At 39.6% G+C, this 19517-nt stretch overlaps 1 protein-coding gene and 1 pseudogene across 1 annotated transcript; both read left to right on the plus strand.

Annotated features, from left to right (window-relative positions):
* The first annotated feature begins 2691 nt into the window (after positions 1–2691).
* On the plus strand, positions 2692–5968 carry LOC109208599 (annotated as a pseudogene).
* Positions 5969–7043: 1075 nt separating this feature from the next.
* On the plus strand, positions 7044–10173 carry LOC109208594 (protein DETOXIFICATION 3-like). Its single transcript, XM_019371724.1, has 7 exons — positions 7044–7438; positions 8120–8664; positions 8792–8878; positions 8984–9040; positions 9139–9377; positions 9690–9895; positions 9979–10173. Exons 1-7 carry the CDS (start codon positions 7202–7204, stop codon positions 10018–10020), a joined length of 1413 nt encoding a protein of 470 aa, XP_019227269.1. The 5' UTR covers positions 7044–7201; the 3' UTR covers positions 10021–10173.
* The last annotated feature ends 9344 nt before the right edge of the window (positions 10174–19517 follow it).

Raw genomic sequence — 19517 nt, forward strand, 5'->3', positions numbered from 1 at the left:
CCTTGTAAACCTTTAACTGGAAGCGACTTTGTACATAAATCTGCCAACTGATCTTTGAACTTGCAGTGAATGGAGTTCACTTCTGTATTTTGCTGCATCTCATGATTGTTAATGAAATAAGTTGGCCCGTTTTTCAGCTTCATTTGTATCTTGCCTTGAGACTTGTCAACTTTCTTCCAGAATTGCATTTTCTGAAATATCGACAACTTCTTCCTTACCTTATTTTCACATATGTCCTCAGTTGGAGAATTACCTGCACTTAGTAGATTCTTTTGGCTCCATTCTTCATCTTCGGTTGGATCAAATGAGAAATTTTTACCTCTCATTTGAACCCTTAAAATCTCAAGTCCAGTTGCATCATAAATGAAACAATATTTATCTTCAAAGGATACTTTAAATCCTTTTTCCATTAGTTGTCCAACACTTAATAAATTTTGATCAATATCAGGAACATAAAGAACATCTGAAATTTTCTTAGTACCTGAATTTGTTGGGATTGCAACAGTTCCTTTTCCTTTAGCAAGAATATAATCACCATTTCCAATTCTGACTTTCTTATTTCCTATAGACGTGAACTCTTTGAAAAGATTGCTGTCATATGTCATGTGGTTTGTACAACCACTGTCAATCAACCAAAAATCAGATTTTTTGGTTGAAAGAATAGTTGCCACAAACAAGTGATCTTCTTCTTCTTCATTGGCGACTTGGGCATCTGCTTCATGCTTTTGATATTTGCCTTTGCAAATTACAACTTCATGACCAAGTTGGTTGCAAATTTTGCACTTTGCATCTGGCCTCTTCCAACATTTGAATGGTGGATGACCTTTTTTGCCACAGTGATGACAAGGCGGGTAATTTTTTTTAACATTATTACCCTTGCTTTGAGTTTTGTGGTTGGCTGCCAGGGCTCCTTCAACCATACCATCTTGCCTCATAAGCCTCCTTTGCTCTTGTGCCTGCAATGTATTTAACAATTCTGCCAAGGTAATCTTGGATAGATCCTTTGTATTTTCCAAGGTAGTTATGGATATTCATATTTTTCAGGCACCGTAACAAGAATTTTTTCAACAATTCTTGAATCTTTAAATTTAGTACCAAGCAATCTTACCTTGTTAACAATGCCAAGCAGCCGATCTGAGTATTCTTTGACAGTCTCAGATTCCTTCATTTTCTGCAACTCGAATTCCCTTATTAAATTCAACACCTTCATGCCTCGTATTCTTTCATCTCCTGTATATTCTCCCTTCAGATAATTCCAGATTTCTTTTGCTGATTTGAGAGCCATAACTCTCGTGAAAATTGTTGTAGACACACCAGCAAACAAAGTTGCTTTCGCCATTGATTTCCTGATTTTCTTTTCCTTGTGACTCTTGATCTGGGCCATGGTGGGATTGTTAAGCAGCGGAAGAACATCATAATCCTCTTCCACGGCCTCCCAAAGATCTAAAGCCTCCAAGTAAGTCTTCATTCTCACTGCCCACAGTTGGTAATTTTCACCATCAAAGACTGGAGGAGCCAATTGAGAAAAACTCATTTGAGTCTCCATCTCACTCAAGAAAAGATTTTACTTAGGTCCCTTAAGAAGATGGTTCTTGATACCAATTGTTGGTTCTTGATAAAAGAAATAAAGGGAAATAACTGGGAAGATGACAAGAAAATAAAAAATATACTGGAATAGATGTAAAAAGAACTGAAGCTGAAAATACTATATTATTTTACTGCATTTGGACTACAATTTATAAGAGAAATACTAACTTAAAAGACCTAAAAATCAGCACAAAATATGCTGAAAATAACTAACTCCTAGAGACTAGTTCACTCCTAAAGACTAGTTCAAAATTATTTCAAATTCAAACTAAATTACTGCAGTAAATAGCTGAAACAGCAAAATAATTTTACTGAGAGCAGCTTCTAAAGCATATTTCTAACATATTTCAATGTATCCTGTTGTATTCTATGTAATTCATTGTATTCACTGTCTCGCTATATCCCATGAATGTATTCATAAGTTTTTTTTTAATTAATATAATTTATGTATTCAGAAGTATTATATAATTTCTCTGAAGATTGCTATGTTTTTGGGGTATTTTTCGGTTGAGAATCTTTTTTATAACTGAAAATACAAAATTTGTGTGTTATAATTGAGTTTGTTGAGTTATATTAGGAGTCTATTATGTTAATTGATTCACTTTCCGTTTTAAAAACAGTGTAATCCCCTATTTCACGCCTCGAATACAGTCGAATACAATAATCTGTCCAGCTGTAATCCCATGTTTCACTCTATGAATACAGTCGAATACACTCGAATACAACAACTGATTAGCTGGACTTCCCTGATTCACGCCTATTTTTGCTACTGTATTCATGAATACAATAGCTTAAATACATCAAATACATCTTATAACCACATAAAAGGTATCTATAATCCTTAATAAGCAAATGGTATCTATAGATGGCTAATTACTACTAAAAGATAGTGCTTTATGAAAATTTTTCTTTTTTTTATTAGCTGTAAATATTGATTCCATATTTGTTAGTTTGTTATAAGAGAGCAAATAGAATAGCGACAGGTGAATAAGTTAGTTATACATAGATTCCATTCTTTCTTATTTATATAGGTGCACTGTACATATTACATTCATTCAATATACACAGAAAACTTTTTCAATTCTGTCAGTAAGCAAAAATCTTTGTGTCCTACAACAATATCATATACTCACAGCTAAAGTACGTCTTTCTAAATGTGCATACTATACTATTATATATAAGGGGCATCGTCTGTGGAAGTGACAACAAGTATAACTATCATGGCAGAGGAGTTACCACAGAGCTTAAAAGAAAAGAAATGGCAGATAAATTGGGATGCTGTATCTCAAGAACTAAAGAAGACGAGTCGCATTATGGCTCCAATGGTGGCAGTCACTGTGTTTCAGTACCTCTTGCAATTTGTATCAATCGTTATGGTGGGACATCTTGGACAGTTAGCCCTGTCTAGCGTTGCCATTGCCACTTCTCTAACTAATGTCACTGGTTTCAGCCTACTTGTAACTCCTCTCTCTGCATCTTACTGTTCTTTACTCATGTTTGTTTGAGTCGAGCAAACAAGCTATTGTCTCCTTATATGATTTTGGACAAATACTCACCTCATGAGTGCTTCATAGGCAAATTAATTCTGAATTTAAAGTTGGCAGGTTCAACTTTTACGATTCTTACTACTAAATATAGTATATCACACAAATTATAGGTTCAAAATTTAGTATTTGATGAAATCTTAGTAATTGTTCACATGTATATCTATACTTTGTTTTAATAATACTAGGTTCAATTGAACCAAATGTAAATGAACTCCATCGTCCTCCAGCTATCTTTGGGATTGAGTCTATCTTATTAACATGGTATCACAGCAAGATCTACCCCTGTTATTATTTTACACAATGTCGGTCATATTATGTCGTCCACATTCTAGATGTTCAGGCCTAGGCGTTCAGGTGTTGTAGTCTCACATTGGTTGAAGAAATGGACTGTTTGTCTGTTTGTGGTCTTGAATAATCCTTACCTCATAAGCTATTTCTTCGGATTGAGTTAGTCTCAAGGTCTATTTTTCTTGACGTTTCATGCATGAAATCATATTAATTGACTGAGGTTTGTGAATATGAAACAGTCAGGGCAGGTTGGTGGTTTGGAGACACTATGTGGACAAGCTTATGGAGCTCAGCAATATCACAAGCTCAGTACATATACCTACACTGCTATAATTTCTCTGCTTCTTGTATGCATACCAATATGTGTGTTGTGGTTCTTCATGGACAAATTGCTTATATTGATCGGACAAGATCACTCAATCTCAGTGGAAGCGCATAAGTATTCAATGTGGGTAATCCCTGCTTTATTTGGTGGTGCAATTTCTAAACCACTAGTTAGATACATGCAGACACAGAGCTTGATTCTTCCTATGCTTCTATCTTCCTTTGCTGTTCTATGCTTCCACTTGCCCATAAGTTGGGCTTTCATATTTAAGTTGGAGCTAGCAAACATAGGAGCTGCTATCGCCTTCAGCGTATCCTCTTGGTTGTATGTACTATTTCTTGCATTTTATGTCAAATATTCAAGCTCCTGTGAGAAGACTGGAGCGCCTTTCTCCATGATGCATTCCTTGGTATCGGACAATTCTTCCGTTTGGCTGTCCCTTCTGTTGTGATGGTTTGGTAAATATTCGTCTTCTTGAATGAATCCCTCATGCCTGATGATCTATTGGATGCAGTTATTTATTTATGTATTTTCATTTCAATGACTCTTATTTTCCAATATGACTGGCAACACTCTTATTGTAGCCTAAAATGGTGGTCACTTGAGGTGCTTACTTTGCTCTCAGTCCTTTTACCAAATCCAACACTTGAGACATCAGTGATGTCAATATGGTACCATACTCTAATCCACAACCATTTCACATTGGTCATGAATTCGGGATAATTTTCAATAGGAATGCGTCTAATATCGACTCTTGCAGCTTAACAATTTCCACATTACACTTCACTGTACCATATGGCTTCGGAGCTGCTGCAAGGCAGTGGCGGATCCAGGATTTTAAAGTCGTGGGTGCTCACTATAAAAAATTTGAAAGAAGAGGAAAAAAGAGTTTAGTTATGGGTGCTCAATCAATATTTATATAAATATTTTTATAATTACCTATATAAATTTACTAAATCTTGTCAAAGATAATGGGTGCTTGAGCACCCAAAATCAGCATGTAGATCCGCCCCTGCTGCAAGGTTTGACTCAATAACTATCGGCTATGTTCATCAGTGAAAACTCATACAAAATCTTACTCCATTACTTGTTGTCTTAATTTTGAAGTACTCGTATTTCAAATGAATTGGGAGCTGGGAAGCCTCAAAAGGCTCGACTGGCAGTTCAGTTGGTAATGTTTCTCGCAGTCATAGAGACAGTAGTATTAAGGACAAGTCTATTTGGAAGCAGGCGTGTATTGGGAAAAGCATTCAGCAATGACAAGCAAGTAGTGGATTATATAGCTGAAATGACTCCTTTTCTATGTCTGTCCATTATCACAGATAGCTTACAAGCAGTCATCTCTGGTTAGTTTCCAAGCATCCATCTTTTGATGTGTATATTTACTAGCAAAGCACCAACATGGCGGGTAAAGTTCAGTGTCCATACGCAATATTAACCCTGATATATTCCTGAAAAAAGTTTGTACTGCACTTCGACTTAGATATTTTTGTTAAAAAAAAATACAGGTATAGCAAGAGGAAGCGGGTGGCAGCATATCGGGGCATATATAAATTTAGGGGCATTTTATTTGGTAGCAATCCCCTTAGCAGTGGTGTTAGGATTCGTTCTACATTTGAAAGCAAAGGGTATTTGGATTGGAATAGTGGTTGGTTCTTCTGTACAAACCATCATTCTATCTATTGTTACAAGTTTCACAGACTGGGAAAAGCAGGTTCATTCTTTTTTATACCTTTTTTCTTAGTCTTTTCACAGTTTCCTCCTTTCTTTTTTCTGTATTTCTAGTATTTGAAAATTTGGGAATGGACTGTGCAGGCAAAGAAGGCAAGAGAAAGGATACACGAAGGAAGATCTTAGGTTCTATTTTATGCTATTGATTACAAACTCAAATCTGATTAGCTGCAAATCCCATACTTCATATTATCCAAATTTTAGAAAGTAATCAATGTATGAAGGTGCTCCTGCAAACAGTGGCGGATCTAGAATTTTTAAGTCATGGGTGCTGAAACATTATTTATCTGAAAATTACTGTTACGACCGGGTGCTCAAGTAATATATTTATAAGAATTACTAGCTTTTTATATAAATAATAGTTCATTACTCCAAAAGTAATGAGTGCTTACCAATGACCATCAATGTACATTCGCCACTGCCTGCAAAAGGAATATAGTGAGAGCCTTTGGATCTAATTTTAAGTTTTGTAGGCAGAGTTTATGAAAGAAAGAAGCATTTTTAAAAAAAATACTGTCTCTGTTCCAATTTATGTGAACCTATTTCCTTTTTGGTCCGTTCCAAAAAGAATGATCCCTTTCTAGATTTGATAACAATTTAGCTTAAACTTACAATTCTACCCTTAATGAGAAACTTTTATAACCACACAAATACTCTGGCCCCTTTTTGACTTGTTTAGGACCACAAATTCTAAAAGTTTTCATTCTTTCTTAAACTCTGTGCCCAGTCAAACATAAATTGGAACGGAGGGAATACTATACTTAATAAGTTCATTATTTATAGTAAAACTTCAATTTGGTTCCTAAGTAGGCCCAAAATTCGGAATTTAGTCCTCAACTTGTTGTGTAAATTCCAATCGCATCCAGATGTTTGAGGTATGAGAGATGGACTTGTAATTGGTTGATTTTCATCCAGATTCCTTTTAAAAAATATAATAAGATAAAAGGCGTAGTGTTAGAATAATAGCACTTAAAAGGCAAGCGTGAAATTATTACCAAGAAAAACAGGGAGCTGTTCAAGGTTCCAAGGAGTGAATTTGGTGGGAACACAATTCCATGTCTAAAGGAGGTGAATTACAAATTGATAATTTGCCCATAGAGAGTAAAGAAAGTTTTCTCCATATATTCTTTTGACATACAATTTGGATTATATGATCTTCTCTGTAAGAAGAAATGAAGAATGCAATTTATTTCATATTCCATTAATATAAAAGTAGATAATTCAACTTTGGTGTCTGTGTTTTAACGCAAAAATGGGTGCAACAAGCCAACAAAGAAAGAAAAACCTTGAAAAAGACAAGCAAACAAACAGGCAACAAGGACATAAAAAACCTTGAAAAAGTGCACGTTGGGGGTAGCAATATACAAAATATAGTTAACTAATTCTTATACCTATCCAAGTGGTTAGAATCCTTATAATTTAATGGTGAAAACAACATATATTGGCCTTTGAAAGATGGTTTCTTGCAGGTCATACAAGTGGGAGCCTTTAAATAGTCCAGATCGAACAAAAGACAAAATGGGAATTTGCTAATACAGCTAAAACTGTATAGCAGATAACATATATAAATAATGGCAAAAAAGGTGACCCCGAGATAATATTTTTAACAAGTATCCAACAAATAAGCAAGCATCTTTCTGTCACGTGTTAGGAACAACATAGAATTAGTAGTAATTGTGCATTGGTTCTTCGTCTGTTGGAAGTGACAACAAGTAGAACTATCATGGTAGAGGAGTTGCCACAGAGCTTGAAAGAAAAGAAATGGCAGATAAATTGGGATGCTGTGTCTCAAGAACTGAAGAAGACGAGTCGTTTTATGGCTCCAATGGTAGCGGTCACAGTGTTTCAGTACTTGTTGCAAGTTGTATCAGTCATGATGGTGGGACATCTTGGAGAGTTAGCGTTGTCTAGTGTTGCCATCGCCACTTCTTTAACTAATGTCACTGGTTTCAGCCTGCTTGTAAGTGCTCTCTACATATTAATGTTCCATATGCATTAGTGTCTCACGTTGAGGGAATGTGCTATTGTGTCTGTATATGCTGACCTCATGAACTTTTGGAGTTGAGTTACAACCAAAATTCATTTTCTTATCAAAGGCAGAATCATTCCAATTCTTGGTTTACCCGTTGTCGGTCCCTCATGCTATGTCGTTTACGCTCCAAATGTCCAGGCCTGGATGGGAGGGAGGGCGGAGGTGTTAGAATCCCAATGGAATAGACTGTTGCCTCTTTTTATGATTTTGTACCCGCATCATGAACTAATTTTTGGGTTGAGTTAACTTCGACCGAAATCTTATATATATATATATATATATATATATATATATATATATATGTATGTATATGTATATATATATATATATATGTATGTATATGTATGTATATATATATATATATATATATATATATATATATATATATATATATGTATGTATATGTATACCTTGAAAATGGTTAATTTAAATAAGTTGACACCCTACACACTAAAAGCCTTTCGGGGGCACTGGCTGAGTAGAATACTGGTGCCCTCGCGTTAAAATACTGGGTCCGCCTCTGGGTCCAAAGTCTTTTTTTTTTTTATATATAAAATGTTCATCCATAAAAATAGTAATGATTTACTGAGGTTTGTGAACTTGGAACAGACAGGGCTGGTTGGTGGTATGGAGACACTATGTGGACAAGCATACGGAGCTCAACAATACCATAAACTCAGTACATATACCTACACTGCTACAATTTCTCTGTTTCTTGTATGCATACCAATCTGTGTGTTGTGGTGCTTCATGGACAAATTGCTAATATTGACGGGACAAGATCATTCAATCTCAGTGGAAGCGCGTAAGTATTCATTATGGGTAATCCCTGCTCTTTTTGGTGGTGCAATTTCTAAACCACTAACTAGATACTTGCAAGCGCAGAGTTTGATTTTCCCAATGCTTTTATCTTCCTTTGCTGTTCTATGCTTCCACTTGCCCATAAGCTGGGCTTTGATATTTAAGTTGGAGCTAGGAAACATAGGAGCTGCTATAGCCTTCAGTATATCCTCTTGGTTGTATGTCCTATTTCTTGCATCTTATGTCAAACTTTCAAGCTCCTGTGGGAAAACTCGAGCGCCTTTCTCCGTGGAAGCCTTCCTTGGTATTAGACAATTCTTCCGTTTGGCTGTCCCTTCTGCTGTGATGGTCTGGTAAATATTCATCTTCCTGAATGATCCTGAATGAATGATCAATTGGATGAAGTATTTTTTTATTTATTTGTTTGTTTGTTGTTACCTCAATGACTCTTATTTTTCATTATGGTTCAACTTATTGTAGCCTAAAATGGTGGTCATTTGAGGTGCTTGCTTTGGTATCAGGCCTTTTACCAAATCCAAAGCTCGAGACATCAGTGATGTCAATATGGTACCGTATTCTAATTCACAACGCCTATTCAATATTGGTGAACTTTGGGAGAATTATTTCAATAGAAATGTTTCTAATACAGTATCTCATTTTGTTCACACACAGCATAACAATTTCTCAATTACACTTCAGTATACCATATGGCTTTGGAGCTGCTGCAAGGTTTGACTCTATAAGTATCAAACATGTCCATCAGTAGCAAAAACTCATACGAAATAATCTTACTCCAGTTCTCTTGTTGTCTTGATTTTATTTTAAAGTACTCGTGTTTCAAATGAATTGGGAGCTGGGAATCCTCAAAAGGCTCGAATGGCAGTTCAGGTAATAATGTTTCTTACAGTCATAGAGACACTAGTGTTCAATACAAGTCTGTTCGGGAGCAGACATGTATTGGGAAAAGCATTCAGCAATGAGAAGCAAGTGGTGCATTATATAGCTGCAATGACTCCTTTTCTTTGCCTGTCCATTGTCACAGACAGCTTACAAATAGTCATCACTGGTTAGTTTCCAGGCATCTAGCCGTTATGGTCACTGAAATTTACCTACTATAACAATAAAGTGATAAAGCTATTTTTTGTAACATTAAATAATGAATACTCAGAAAATACGAACGACCGGAATGTTGGACACATCACTCTCCACATCACCAGCTTTGCCACTGTCAATTCCATATCAAAAAGTAAACAAAAAATGAAAATCCACTGTGTAAAATTTTATTTCAGTTTTAGTGGTAATTAACTCGCATGATATTATGTTTTCCAAAAAAAGATTTTGCACTTGGACTAAGATTATTTTTTCTTACGAAAAACAGGTATAGCAAGGGGAAGTGGGTGGCAGCATATTGGGGCATATATAAATCTAGTGGTATTTTATGTGATAGCAATCCCTTTAGCAGTGGTGTTGGGATTTGTTGTACATTTGAAAGCAAAGGGGCTTTGGATTGGAATAGTGGTTGGTTGTGCTATACAATCCATCGTTCTGTCTATTGTTACAGGTTTCACAGACTGGGAAAAACAGGTACATTCTTTTTACTTTTCTGAAAGTCTTTTCATAGTTTCCTCGGTTCTTTTCTTATAAAATTTGGCGAATGGACTATGCAGGCAAAGAAGGCAAGAGAAAGGGTTCACGAAGGAAGATCTTAGGAAGACAAGAGATCATTTTTGTGTAACATATTTCTTGGAGTAGAATGGGATCATTTCCTTTGCGCAATGGCTACTTATTACGCTATTCAAGTGTTTACGCTAATTATTGTACATCTGAATTGAAAGTGTTCGTAAGAGAATCTGTTGCATCCACTAGTGACGCGCACAAAAACAACATGAAATTATTGCTCGCTAGTCAAAGATAGTATAGTTTAATTATCGTCTCCATAGGTATTTGATTTAAACAATGTTCGAATAATCTTTAGCTAATTGCTATCTAGGAAAATTAACATTGATTTGAATGTTTATCAACTACAATTAACTACTAAAATTTAAGCAATTATCAATTGAGCACGGAAGACAAGAGTTGAGCAACACAAAAATATCAGTAAGAGAAATAAGGGTAATTGACTAGACAGGTGCAAGATTCTTGACTCAGGATCCAATTTTTAAAGTAGTTCACTCTATAATAGTGTTGATTCTCGCGAATTCACCGGATGCTGAAGTTAAGGTTTCTTTTTCGATTAAACGTTAATTCCCAGAAATAATCCAATTGAAGCACTGTGAATACTTGCTATGAACATAATGATGGTTTTAGTCTAAAGGGTAACTTTTCACGAATATTTCCCTATTTTCTAGTTCGATTAATAATTCAAAAGGCTCTTTCGATTACCTAGTTGAATCACGAATTTAAATTAGAGCATAAGATGTAAAGAAATTCAATATAAAGTTCCTCTTTCAATTAAGCAGAATAATAAACAACTTCACAATACAATTCAAAACCCCATCAATTGATTCAAGCATTTGTCAACAATCGAATCCATAATCATTTTATCAATACACCATGTTTGTTAATACCCTAAGGGAAAACTACTTCATAGCAATGGAAAAAGTCATCTCAAGAAGGTTTAAAGACATAGAAAATATCAATGTTAATGATTCGATACAAACTCCCATATTGCACCTACTGTTGGTTGAAATCTTGATGAATTCTTGTGTCTTCTTGCCTTAGTTGCTTTTCAAATCTCTCGTAGGTCAAAGTCCCTTGAAAATGTATTTTTGGTGTACTTATACCATGTAGAGGCGGGTCCGGATGGAACTACCCTTTCCAAGCCGAAGTGGGAAATTACTCTAAGAAAATTGTACAGGTGCGGTGTGCCCCGCGACGCCCCATGCGCCGCGCCAATGGGTATTTTCAGAGGCTTGTTTATGATAGAGTTTCTCCGGCTGCACTGCCGCACCGCGCCTCGCGGAGCCCTATGCGGCACGGTAGTGCAAATTTCTCATAGTAACTTTTTTCTTCTACTTTTTTGATATCCAGATGTAACGACCCGGCCGGTCGTTTTGAGTGTATTAGTCCCGATCCCCTATTTATTGCTTCCACTATTTCATTTTATGGTTACGTGACTTGCTAGGGTGTTTGGTTTGGTTTCGGAGTGAAATGGGACATATAGTCCCTAAAATAGAAGTTTAAGTCGTAGGAGTTGACCGTAGTTTGAATTGTGTGAAGACGACTTCGGAATGGAATTTTGACAGTTCCAATAGCCCCGTATGGTGATTTTGGTCTTAGGAGCGTGTCCGGTCATTGATTTGGAGGTCCGTAGGTCGTTTCAGCGTGAGTTGGCGAAAGTTGAAAAGTTGGAGGATTTTGGAAAGTTTGATCGGGAGTTGACTTTATCAATATCAGAGCCAGATCTCGATTCTGGGATTTGGAATAGGTCCGATATATCAAATATGACTTGTGTGCAAAATTTGGTGTCAATTGGAGTTATTTTGGTATGAATCAGTGTCGGTTCCGGAATTTGGAAGTTCATAGTTGCTTAAGCTTGAATTTGGGTTGCGATTCGTTGAATACATGTTGTTTGATGTGGGTTTTGGCCTCAAGTAGGTCCGTTAGGTGTTTTGGAACTTGTTGGTATATTTGGACGGGGTCCCGGGTGCCTCGGGTGTAATTCAGACCTTGTTCGGCGCATTTCGGATCATTGTGGAATTGTAGAAAATTTGGTTCTCTTCGGTTCTGGTTTCCTCTTACGCGATTGTGAAGCCTTGTGACTGGCAGTTGTGGTTTTGTTCTATGCGATCGCGTGAAGGTATACGCGATCGCGTAAAGGCATACGCGATCGCGAATCTTGAGAGGCCAGTGAATCGCGAACGCATGGCAATTGCCGCGTTCGTAGTGAAGGAAGAAGGCACCTGGGCAGGTGGATGCTTTAGGTCGCGAAGGTGTGCACGCGATCGCGTGGCTTTGGAAAAGTTCTCTCCGCGTTCGCGACCAGTGTTCCGATTCGCGTATAAGGTTTTAAGCTGTTGGTAATTTTGTTCTTCGTGATCGCGAAGGAATTTTCGCGATCACGTAGTGTAAATAACTGGGCAGCAGACCTAAGTTTCAAAATCGAGGATTTATTTCATATTACACAAAGGCGAATTTTCGAGGGATTTTCAGAGGGGTTGTTGGGTAAGAGTTCTCAACTCGTTTTTGATTAAATTCTACTAATCTATCATTGATTTCTTCATTTAATTAGGGATTTGGGTTGAAAAGTGGGGGGGGGGGGGGGAAGGGAGGATGGAGGAAACTTCTTAGGCCGAATTTTGGGAATTTGAGCGAGATTTTGGTATCATATTTGTGTAATTCTTGTATGGTTGGACTCGATATCGAATGGGTGTTCGAATTTTATAATTTTTGTTGGGTTCCGAGATGCCGGCTCGGGTAGACTTTTTGGGTCGATTTTTTTTTTCTTTGCTAAGATCATTATTTCATTATTTAAATTAGTATCCTATAGTTATATTTATAGTATGAAATTATTTTGGCTAGATTGGAGCCGTTCGGAGTTGAAAAATCGAAGGAAAGGCATTCTAATTGATTGATTTGGCGTGGTTTGAGGTAAGTGACTTGTCTAACCTTGTGTGGGAGAAATTCCCCTTAGGATTTGGTACTGTTGTGATAAATTGTGATATATAAAGGCTGTGTACGCAAGGTGACGAGTGCGTACACGGCTAAATATTGGAATTCCAGTTTTAGCTACGTAATTTCTTTTTCATGCCTTAATTTAGTTACTTTAGCATGTTATAGTCATCATGTTTAGCCTAGTTTCACATGTCTACTTGCCTTATCTCCTATTTGCAACTTGTACTACATGTTTAGTTGAATCACTTGTTTTCTTGATTTTGTATCCATTATTTAACTGTGGAATTCTTTACTTGAAGTTGCTATCCTTGAAAAATCTTGCTGTTGAGTTTGGTGTTGAGTTCTTGCAAAGGCCATGGTTTCTATTGAGACAAGGTGTAAGTTGTGAAATTTCATTTGATTTAGTTGTTATGTCTTGGCTTTCGTGTTATTGTTGAGGTGATTAATTGGTTATTTGCACGAGGTTTTTGCCGTGCTATTGTTATTGTTTGCACGAGATTTCTACCGTGCTGTTATTTTTGTTTGCACGAGGTTTCTTGTCACGACCCCACCCCGGTCGTGATGGCGCCCAACATACTGCTAGGCAAGCCCGACCAATTTAATAACCTTACCATTTTTTATCCAGTTCATGAATTAATTAACACAGATAAATTACTAAGTCATAATACTAAAATAGAGTTAAAACATGCGGAAATCCCAAATATCAATACTACTACACAGCCCGAAGAATCCGGTGTCACGAGTCTGAGCCTCTAATACATGAGTATCAACCTACTACATGTCGTTCTAAAGAAATACGAAAATAAAACAATAAGATAGAAGGGAAGATCAGGACTGCGGACGTCATGCCGCTACCTTGATACTCCCGGACAAGCCGCTCGGCAGAGAAGTCCTCACTCAGCCTTAGATGCACCTGGATCTGCACGCATGGTGCAGGGAATAATGTGAGTACTCCGACCCAGTGAGTAATAAACATAAATAAAGGCTGAGAATAAGGAATCCTGAATAGGCACAAAGCAATCTATAAATGCAGTAATTTAAACCAAGTAGTATAAAGTCAGTAACCAATGGAAACAATTATGGAAATACTGCAACAGATAAGCAAATAAATGACAGTCAATGTGAAATGCAACACATAGTCTGGTACTCTCAAGTACCCGTTGCGGCGTGCAGCGCGCTCCATTTATTTATCGTCGACGGCACTCACTGGGGGTGTGCAGACTCCGGGAGGGGCCCCTTACGGCCCAAGCGCAATATAAAGCCATCTCGTGGCATCAACTAGGCCCTCGGCCTCATATCAATATCAATATAACACCGCTGCGGCGCGCAGCCCGATCCCGTACTCAGTCCAGAATCACATAAGCCCCTTGGGCACAATAATATATAAATATTCAGCCCAAACTTCATTAGAAATATTATTTAAGTTTCAAGTTTGAGAAAAAGTGGCTGAGTTTGCAAAAGTGTATTAAATACTAGGGCTGAGTTCAATTATATGTAAAAATGGTAAGAAACCAGTAATAGCAATCCCTGAAGGATCCAGTCAGTGGGCGCGAGGCCCAAAATATAGTAATCAGCTCAAATTACAATGATAACAAGTGATATTCAGTCAAATACGCTGTAAATTCATCTATCGGGACGGACCAAGTCAAAATCCCCAACGGTGCTCTACCCCACGCTCGCTATCCGGCGTGCAAGTCACCTCAATATAGCACTACGATGTGCAAATCCGGGGTTTCAAACTCTCAGGACATCATTTACATCTATTACTCATCTCAAGCCGGCCAAAATCCTAGTTCGCTATGCCCTTGCCTCTCAAATCGACCTCCTCGCACGTCGAATCTGACCAAAACCACAACGAATACGTCACAATATGCCAATGAAACAATACCCAATCGAAAAATATCAAAAATCTCGAAATTAGCAAAACCCGAGCCCCGGGCCCACTTCTCGAAAATCAGAAAACTTTACATCAACGGGTTCCTTATCCCGCCACGAGTCTACACATATAAAGATTACCAAAATCGGAGTCCAAATGACCCCACAAATCCCAATTTTTGCTCTCTTAAGTTTCAAGCCCTAAACCACCATTTTTGCCCATTAATTACTTGAGTTTTCAGCTCTAATCCATGTATTTACAGCATAAAATCGTGTTTTAAGTCCAAGAATCCATACCTTATCAAAACCCCTTGAAATCCCTCTTCAAAATCGCCCACAATCCTCCAAGTCCGAGTTAAAAATATGAAACCCTTCAAAATTCGCGAAGATGGAATTAAATGGCTCTGCCCAGACATTACCTCATCTGCGGTCATAATGTCGCTTCTGCGACTCCCGCTTTTGCGGTCAACACGCCGCTTCTGCGGTCGAATTCCCGCATCTGCGGCTTCCGCTTCTGCGGACCAAGCTCTGCATTTGCGGATCCCATTAAATATCCAAAATCTGCATCTGCGGTCATTTTGTCGCGTCTGCGACTCCGCAGATGCGGTCACCAATTCCGCACCTGCGGTCCCTGCCGCTTCTGCGGCTCTCCCCTCGCTTCTGCGGTACCGTTTCTGCGGTCTCGTTTCTGCGGTCTCAATTCCGCAGAAGCGAAAATACCAGAAGCAGCTGCAATTTCTTAGATTTCCAAAGCCAAAACTTCCCGTTAACCATCCGAAATCACCCCGAGGCACCCGGGACCTCAACCAAAAACACCAACACCCCCTATAACATCATTCGAACTTGTTCCAATCTTTGAAACACCTCAAACAACACTAAAACCATCATTTCACATCGAATTCAAGCCTAAGTTCTTTAAAAACTTCCGAAATACGCATTCGATCAAAAACCTACCCAAATCATCTCCAAATATACTGAAATTTTGCACACACATCCCAAATCACCTAACGAAGCTACAGAAACTCTCAGAATTACATTCCGACCCTCGGATCAAAATCTCACCTATCAACCGGAATTCGCCAAAATACTAACTTCGCCAATTCAAGCCTAATTCTACACCGGACCTCCAAAATCACTTCCGATCACACTCCTAAGTAACAAATCATCCCCTAAAGATAACCGAATCATCGGAATCCATATCCGAGCCCTCTAACACATAAGTCAACGTCCGGTTGACTTTTCCAAAACAAGCCTTCCTTAAAGAGACCATGCGTCTCATTTCCTTCTAAAACCAATCCAAACCAACTCGTTCACACAAAACACTGATAATGAAGCATAAAGAAGCAGAGAATGGGGGAAACGGGGCGGTAGCTCACGTGACGACGGGTCAGGTCGTCACATCCTCCCCAAACTAAACAAACGCTCGTCCTCGAGCGAGTCAAGAAACATACCTGAAGCCTCAAATAGGTGAGGGTATCTGCTCCGCATCTCCCGCTCGGTCTCCCAGGTAGCGACCTCCACGGGCCGACCTCTCCACTGCACCTTCACCGAAGCTACATCCTTTGACCTCAATTTCCGAACCTGACGATCCAAAATGGCTGCTGGCTCTACATCATAAGTCAAATCACCCTCCAGCTGAACTGTATTGAAATCCAGAACATAGGACGGGTCTCCAATATACTTCCGGAGCATAGAAACATGAAAAACTGGATGCACGCTCGACAAGCTGGGTGGCAAAGCAAGCTCATAGGCCACCTCCCCAATCCTCCTAAGTACCTCAAAAGGCCCAATGAACTGCGGACTCAATTTCCCTTTCTTTTCGAATCTCATAACACCCTTTGTGGGTGAAACCTTCATCAAGACCTTCTCACCAATCATATAGGATACATCTCGGACTTTCCTGTCCGCATAACTCTTCTGCCTCGACTGCGCTGTACGGAGTCTCTCCTGAATCACCTTCACCTTCTCCAATGCATCCTGAACCAAATCTGTCCCCAACAATCTAGCCTCACCGGGCTCGAACCAACCAACTGGAGATCTACACCGTCTCCCATACAAGGCATCATACGGTGCCATCTGAATGCTGGACTGATAGCTGTTGTTGTAGGCAAACTCTGCAAGCGGTAGAAACCGATCCCATGACCCTACAAAATCAATAACATAGGCGCGTAGCATATCCTCTAATATTTGAATGGTGCGCTCGCACTGTCCATCCGTCTGAGGGTGAAAGGCTGTGCTCAACTGTAGCTGAGTACCCAACTCTCGCTGAACCGTCTGCCAAAACTGAGAGGTAAACTGAGTGCCCCGATCTGATATAATGGAAACCGGGACACCATGCAACCGAATAATTTCCCGAATATAAATCTCTGCCAGCCGTTTCTGCTCCGACATCTCCCGCTCGTCATCAGGTAGCTGACCTCCACGGGCCGACCCTCATCAATGCACCTTCACCGAAGCTACATCCTTTTGACCTCATTTCGAAACCTGACGATCCAAACATGGCTGCTGCATCTACAATCATAAGCATAATCACTTCCTCTCAGTTCAGCTAGAACTGTATGAAATCCAGAACATCGGCGGTGTCTCCATTAATCCGTGAGCCATAGAAACATGAAAAACTGGATGCAACGCTCGACAATGCTGGGTGGCAAGAGCAAGCTCATAGGCCACACTCCCCAATCCTCCTAAGTACTCAAAGGCCCAATGAACTGCGGACTCAATTCCCTTTCTTTTCGAATCTCATAACACCCTTTGTGGGTGAAACCTTCATCAAGACCTTCTCACCAATCATATAGGATACATCTCGGACTTTCCTGTCCGCATAACTCTTCTGCCTCGACTGCGCTGTTACGGAGTCTCTCCTGAATCACCTTCACCTTCTCCAATGCATCCTGAACCAAAACTCTGTCCCCAACAATCTAGCCTCAACGGCCCTCAGAAACAACCAACTGGAGATCTACACCGTCTCCCATACAAGGCATCATGGCTGCCATCTGATATGCATCTGATGACTGATAGCTTTTGTGTGTTAGGGCAAACTCTGCAAGCGGGTAGAGAAACCGATCCCCATGACCCTACAAAATCAATAACATAGGCGCGTAGCATATCCCTCTAATATTTGAGATGGTGCGCTCGTCGCACATGAGTACCATCCTGGGCCGTTGAGGGTGAAAGGCCTGTGCTCAACTGTAGCTGAGTACCTCTCAACTCTCGCTGAACGCCGTTCTGCCTAACTGAGAAGGTAAACTGAGTCCGATCTGATAATAATGGAAACCGGGACATCCATGCAACCGAATAATTTCCCGAATATAAATCTCTGCCAGCCGCCTCTGAAGAATAAGTAGTACAAAACCGGAGTGAAGTGCGCGGACTTGGTCAGCCTGTCTACAATCACCCAAATGGCATCAAATTCTTCAAGGTCCGAGAGGGTCCGGTAACAAAATCCATAGTGATCCCCCCACTTCCACTCAGGAATAACCATCTGTTGATACAAGCCACCCGGTCTCTGATGCTCATATTTCACCTGCTGACAATTAAGACACCGGGCTACATACTCCACAATATCTCTCTTCATCCTCCGCCACCAATACTGATGTCTAAGATCCTGATACATCTTCGCGGCACCCAGATGAATGGAATACCCCGAGCTATGGGCCTCCTCAAATATCAACTCCCGAAGCCCATCCACATTGGCAGGCAAATTCGCCCTGCATCCTCAATACACTATCATCACCAATGGTCACATCTCTGGCATCATCATCTGTACCCTGTACTTAAGGACAAGCAAATGCGGGATCATCATACTGTGACACTCCCTGATGCGGTCATACAAGGAAGACCGAGAAACCAACAAAGCCAACACCTCGGCTGGGCTCTGAAATATCTAGTCTCACAAATCGATTGGCCAAGGCCTGAACATCAACTCAAATGGCCTCTCCTCAACTGGAATGTATCCAAGTCTCCCATACTACGGCTTTTCGGCTCAAAGCATCGGCCACTACATTGGCCTTCCTCGGGATATACAAAAGGTGATATCATAATCCTTAAGTAACTCTAGCCAAGCCCCTCCGCTGCCTCTCAAATTAAAGATCCTTTTGCCTTGATCAAATGCTGAAGACTGCAATGATCAGTGAATACCTCACAAGATACGCCATACAAGTAATGCCTCCAAATCTTCAATGCATGAACTATAGCAGCTAGCTCCAAATCAATGAACGGGTAGTTCTCTCATGGGGCTCAACTGCGCAGAAGCATAAGCGATAACTCTACCCTCCTCTGCATCAATACCAACCAATTCCAACTCTGGAAGCATCGCAATATACCGTATAAGAACCTAACCGAAGCTGATGGAAAAACAATACTGGAGGTGTCAAAGCTGGTCTGAGCTTCTGAAAGCTTCCTCACACTCTCGATCCATACAAATAAAACACCCTTTCTGAGTAAACTTGGTCAGAGGAGATGCGAGAGAGAAAACCCTGAAACAAACGGCGATATATATACAACTGCAACCCAAGGAACTACGGATCTCTGTGGCTGAGGACGTCTAGGCCAACTGCTGACCGCCTCTATCTTCTTCGGGTAACCTGAATACCCTCGCTGGACACCACGTTCCCAAGAAAGCCACTGAACCGAGCCAGAACTCACACTGGAAACTTTGCATAAATGCACTCTCCCTCCCTGCAATTCTCTGCATTGACAACTCATAAATGCTGCAGTC

The sequence above is a fragment of the Nicotiana attenuata genome, unplaced genomic scaffold (assembly GCF_001879085.1).
Source record: "Nicotiana attenuata strain UT unplaced genomic scaffold, NIATTr2, whole genome shotgun sequence".
In the NCBI taxonomy this organism is placed as follows: Eukaryota; Viridiplantae; Streptophyta; class Magnoliopsida; order Solanales; family Solanaceae; genus Nicotiana; species Nicotiana attenuata.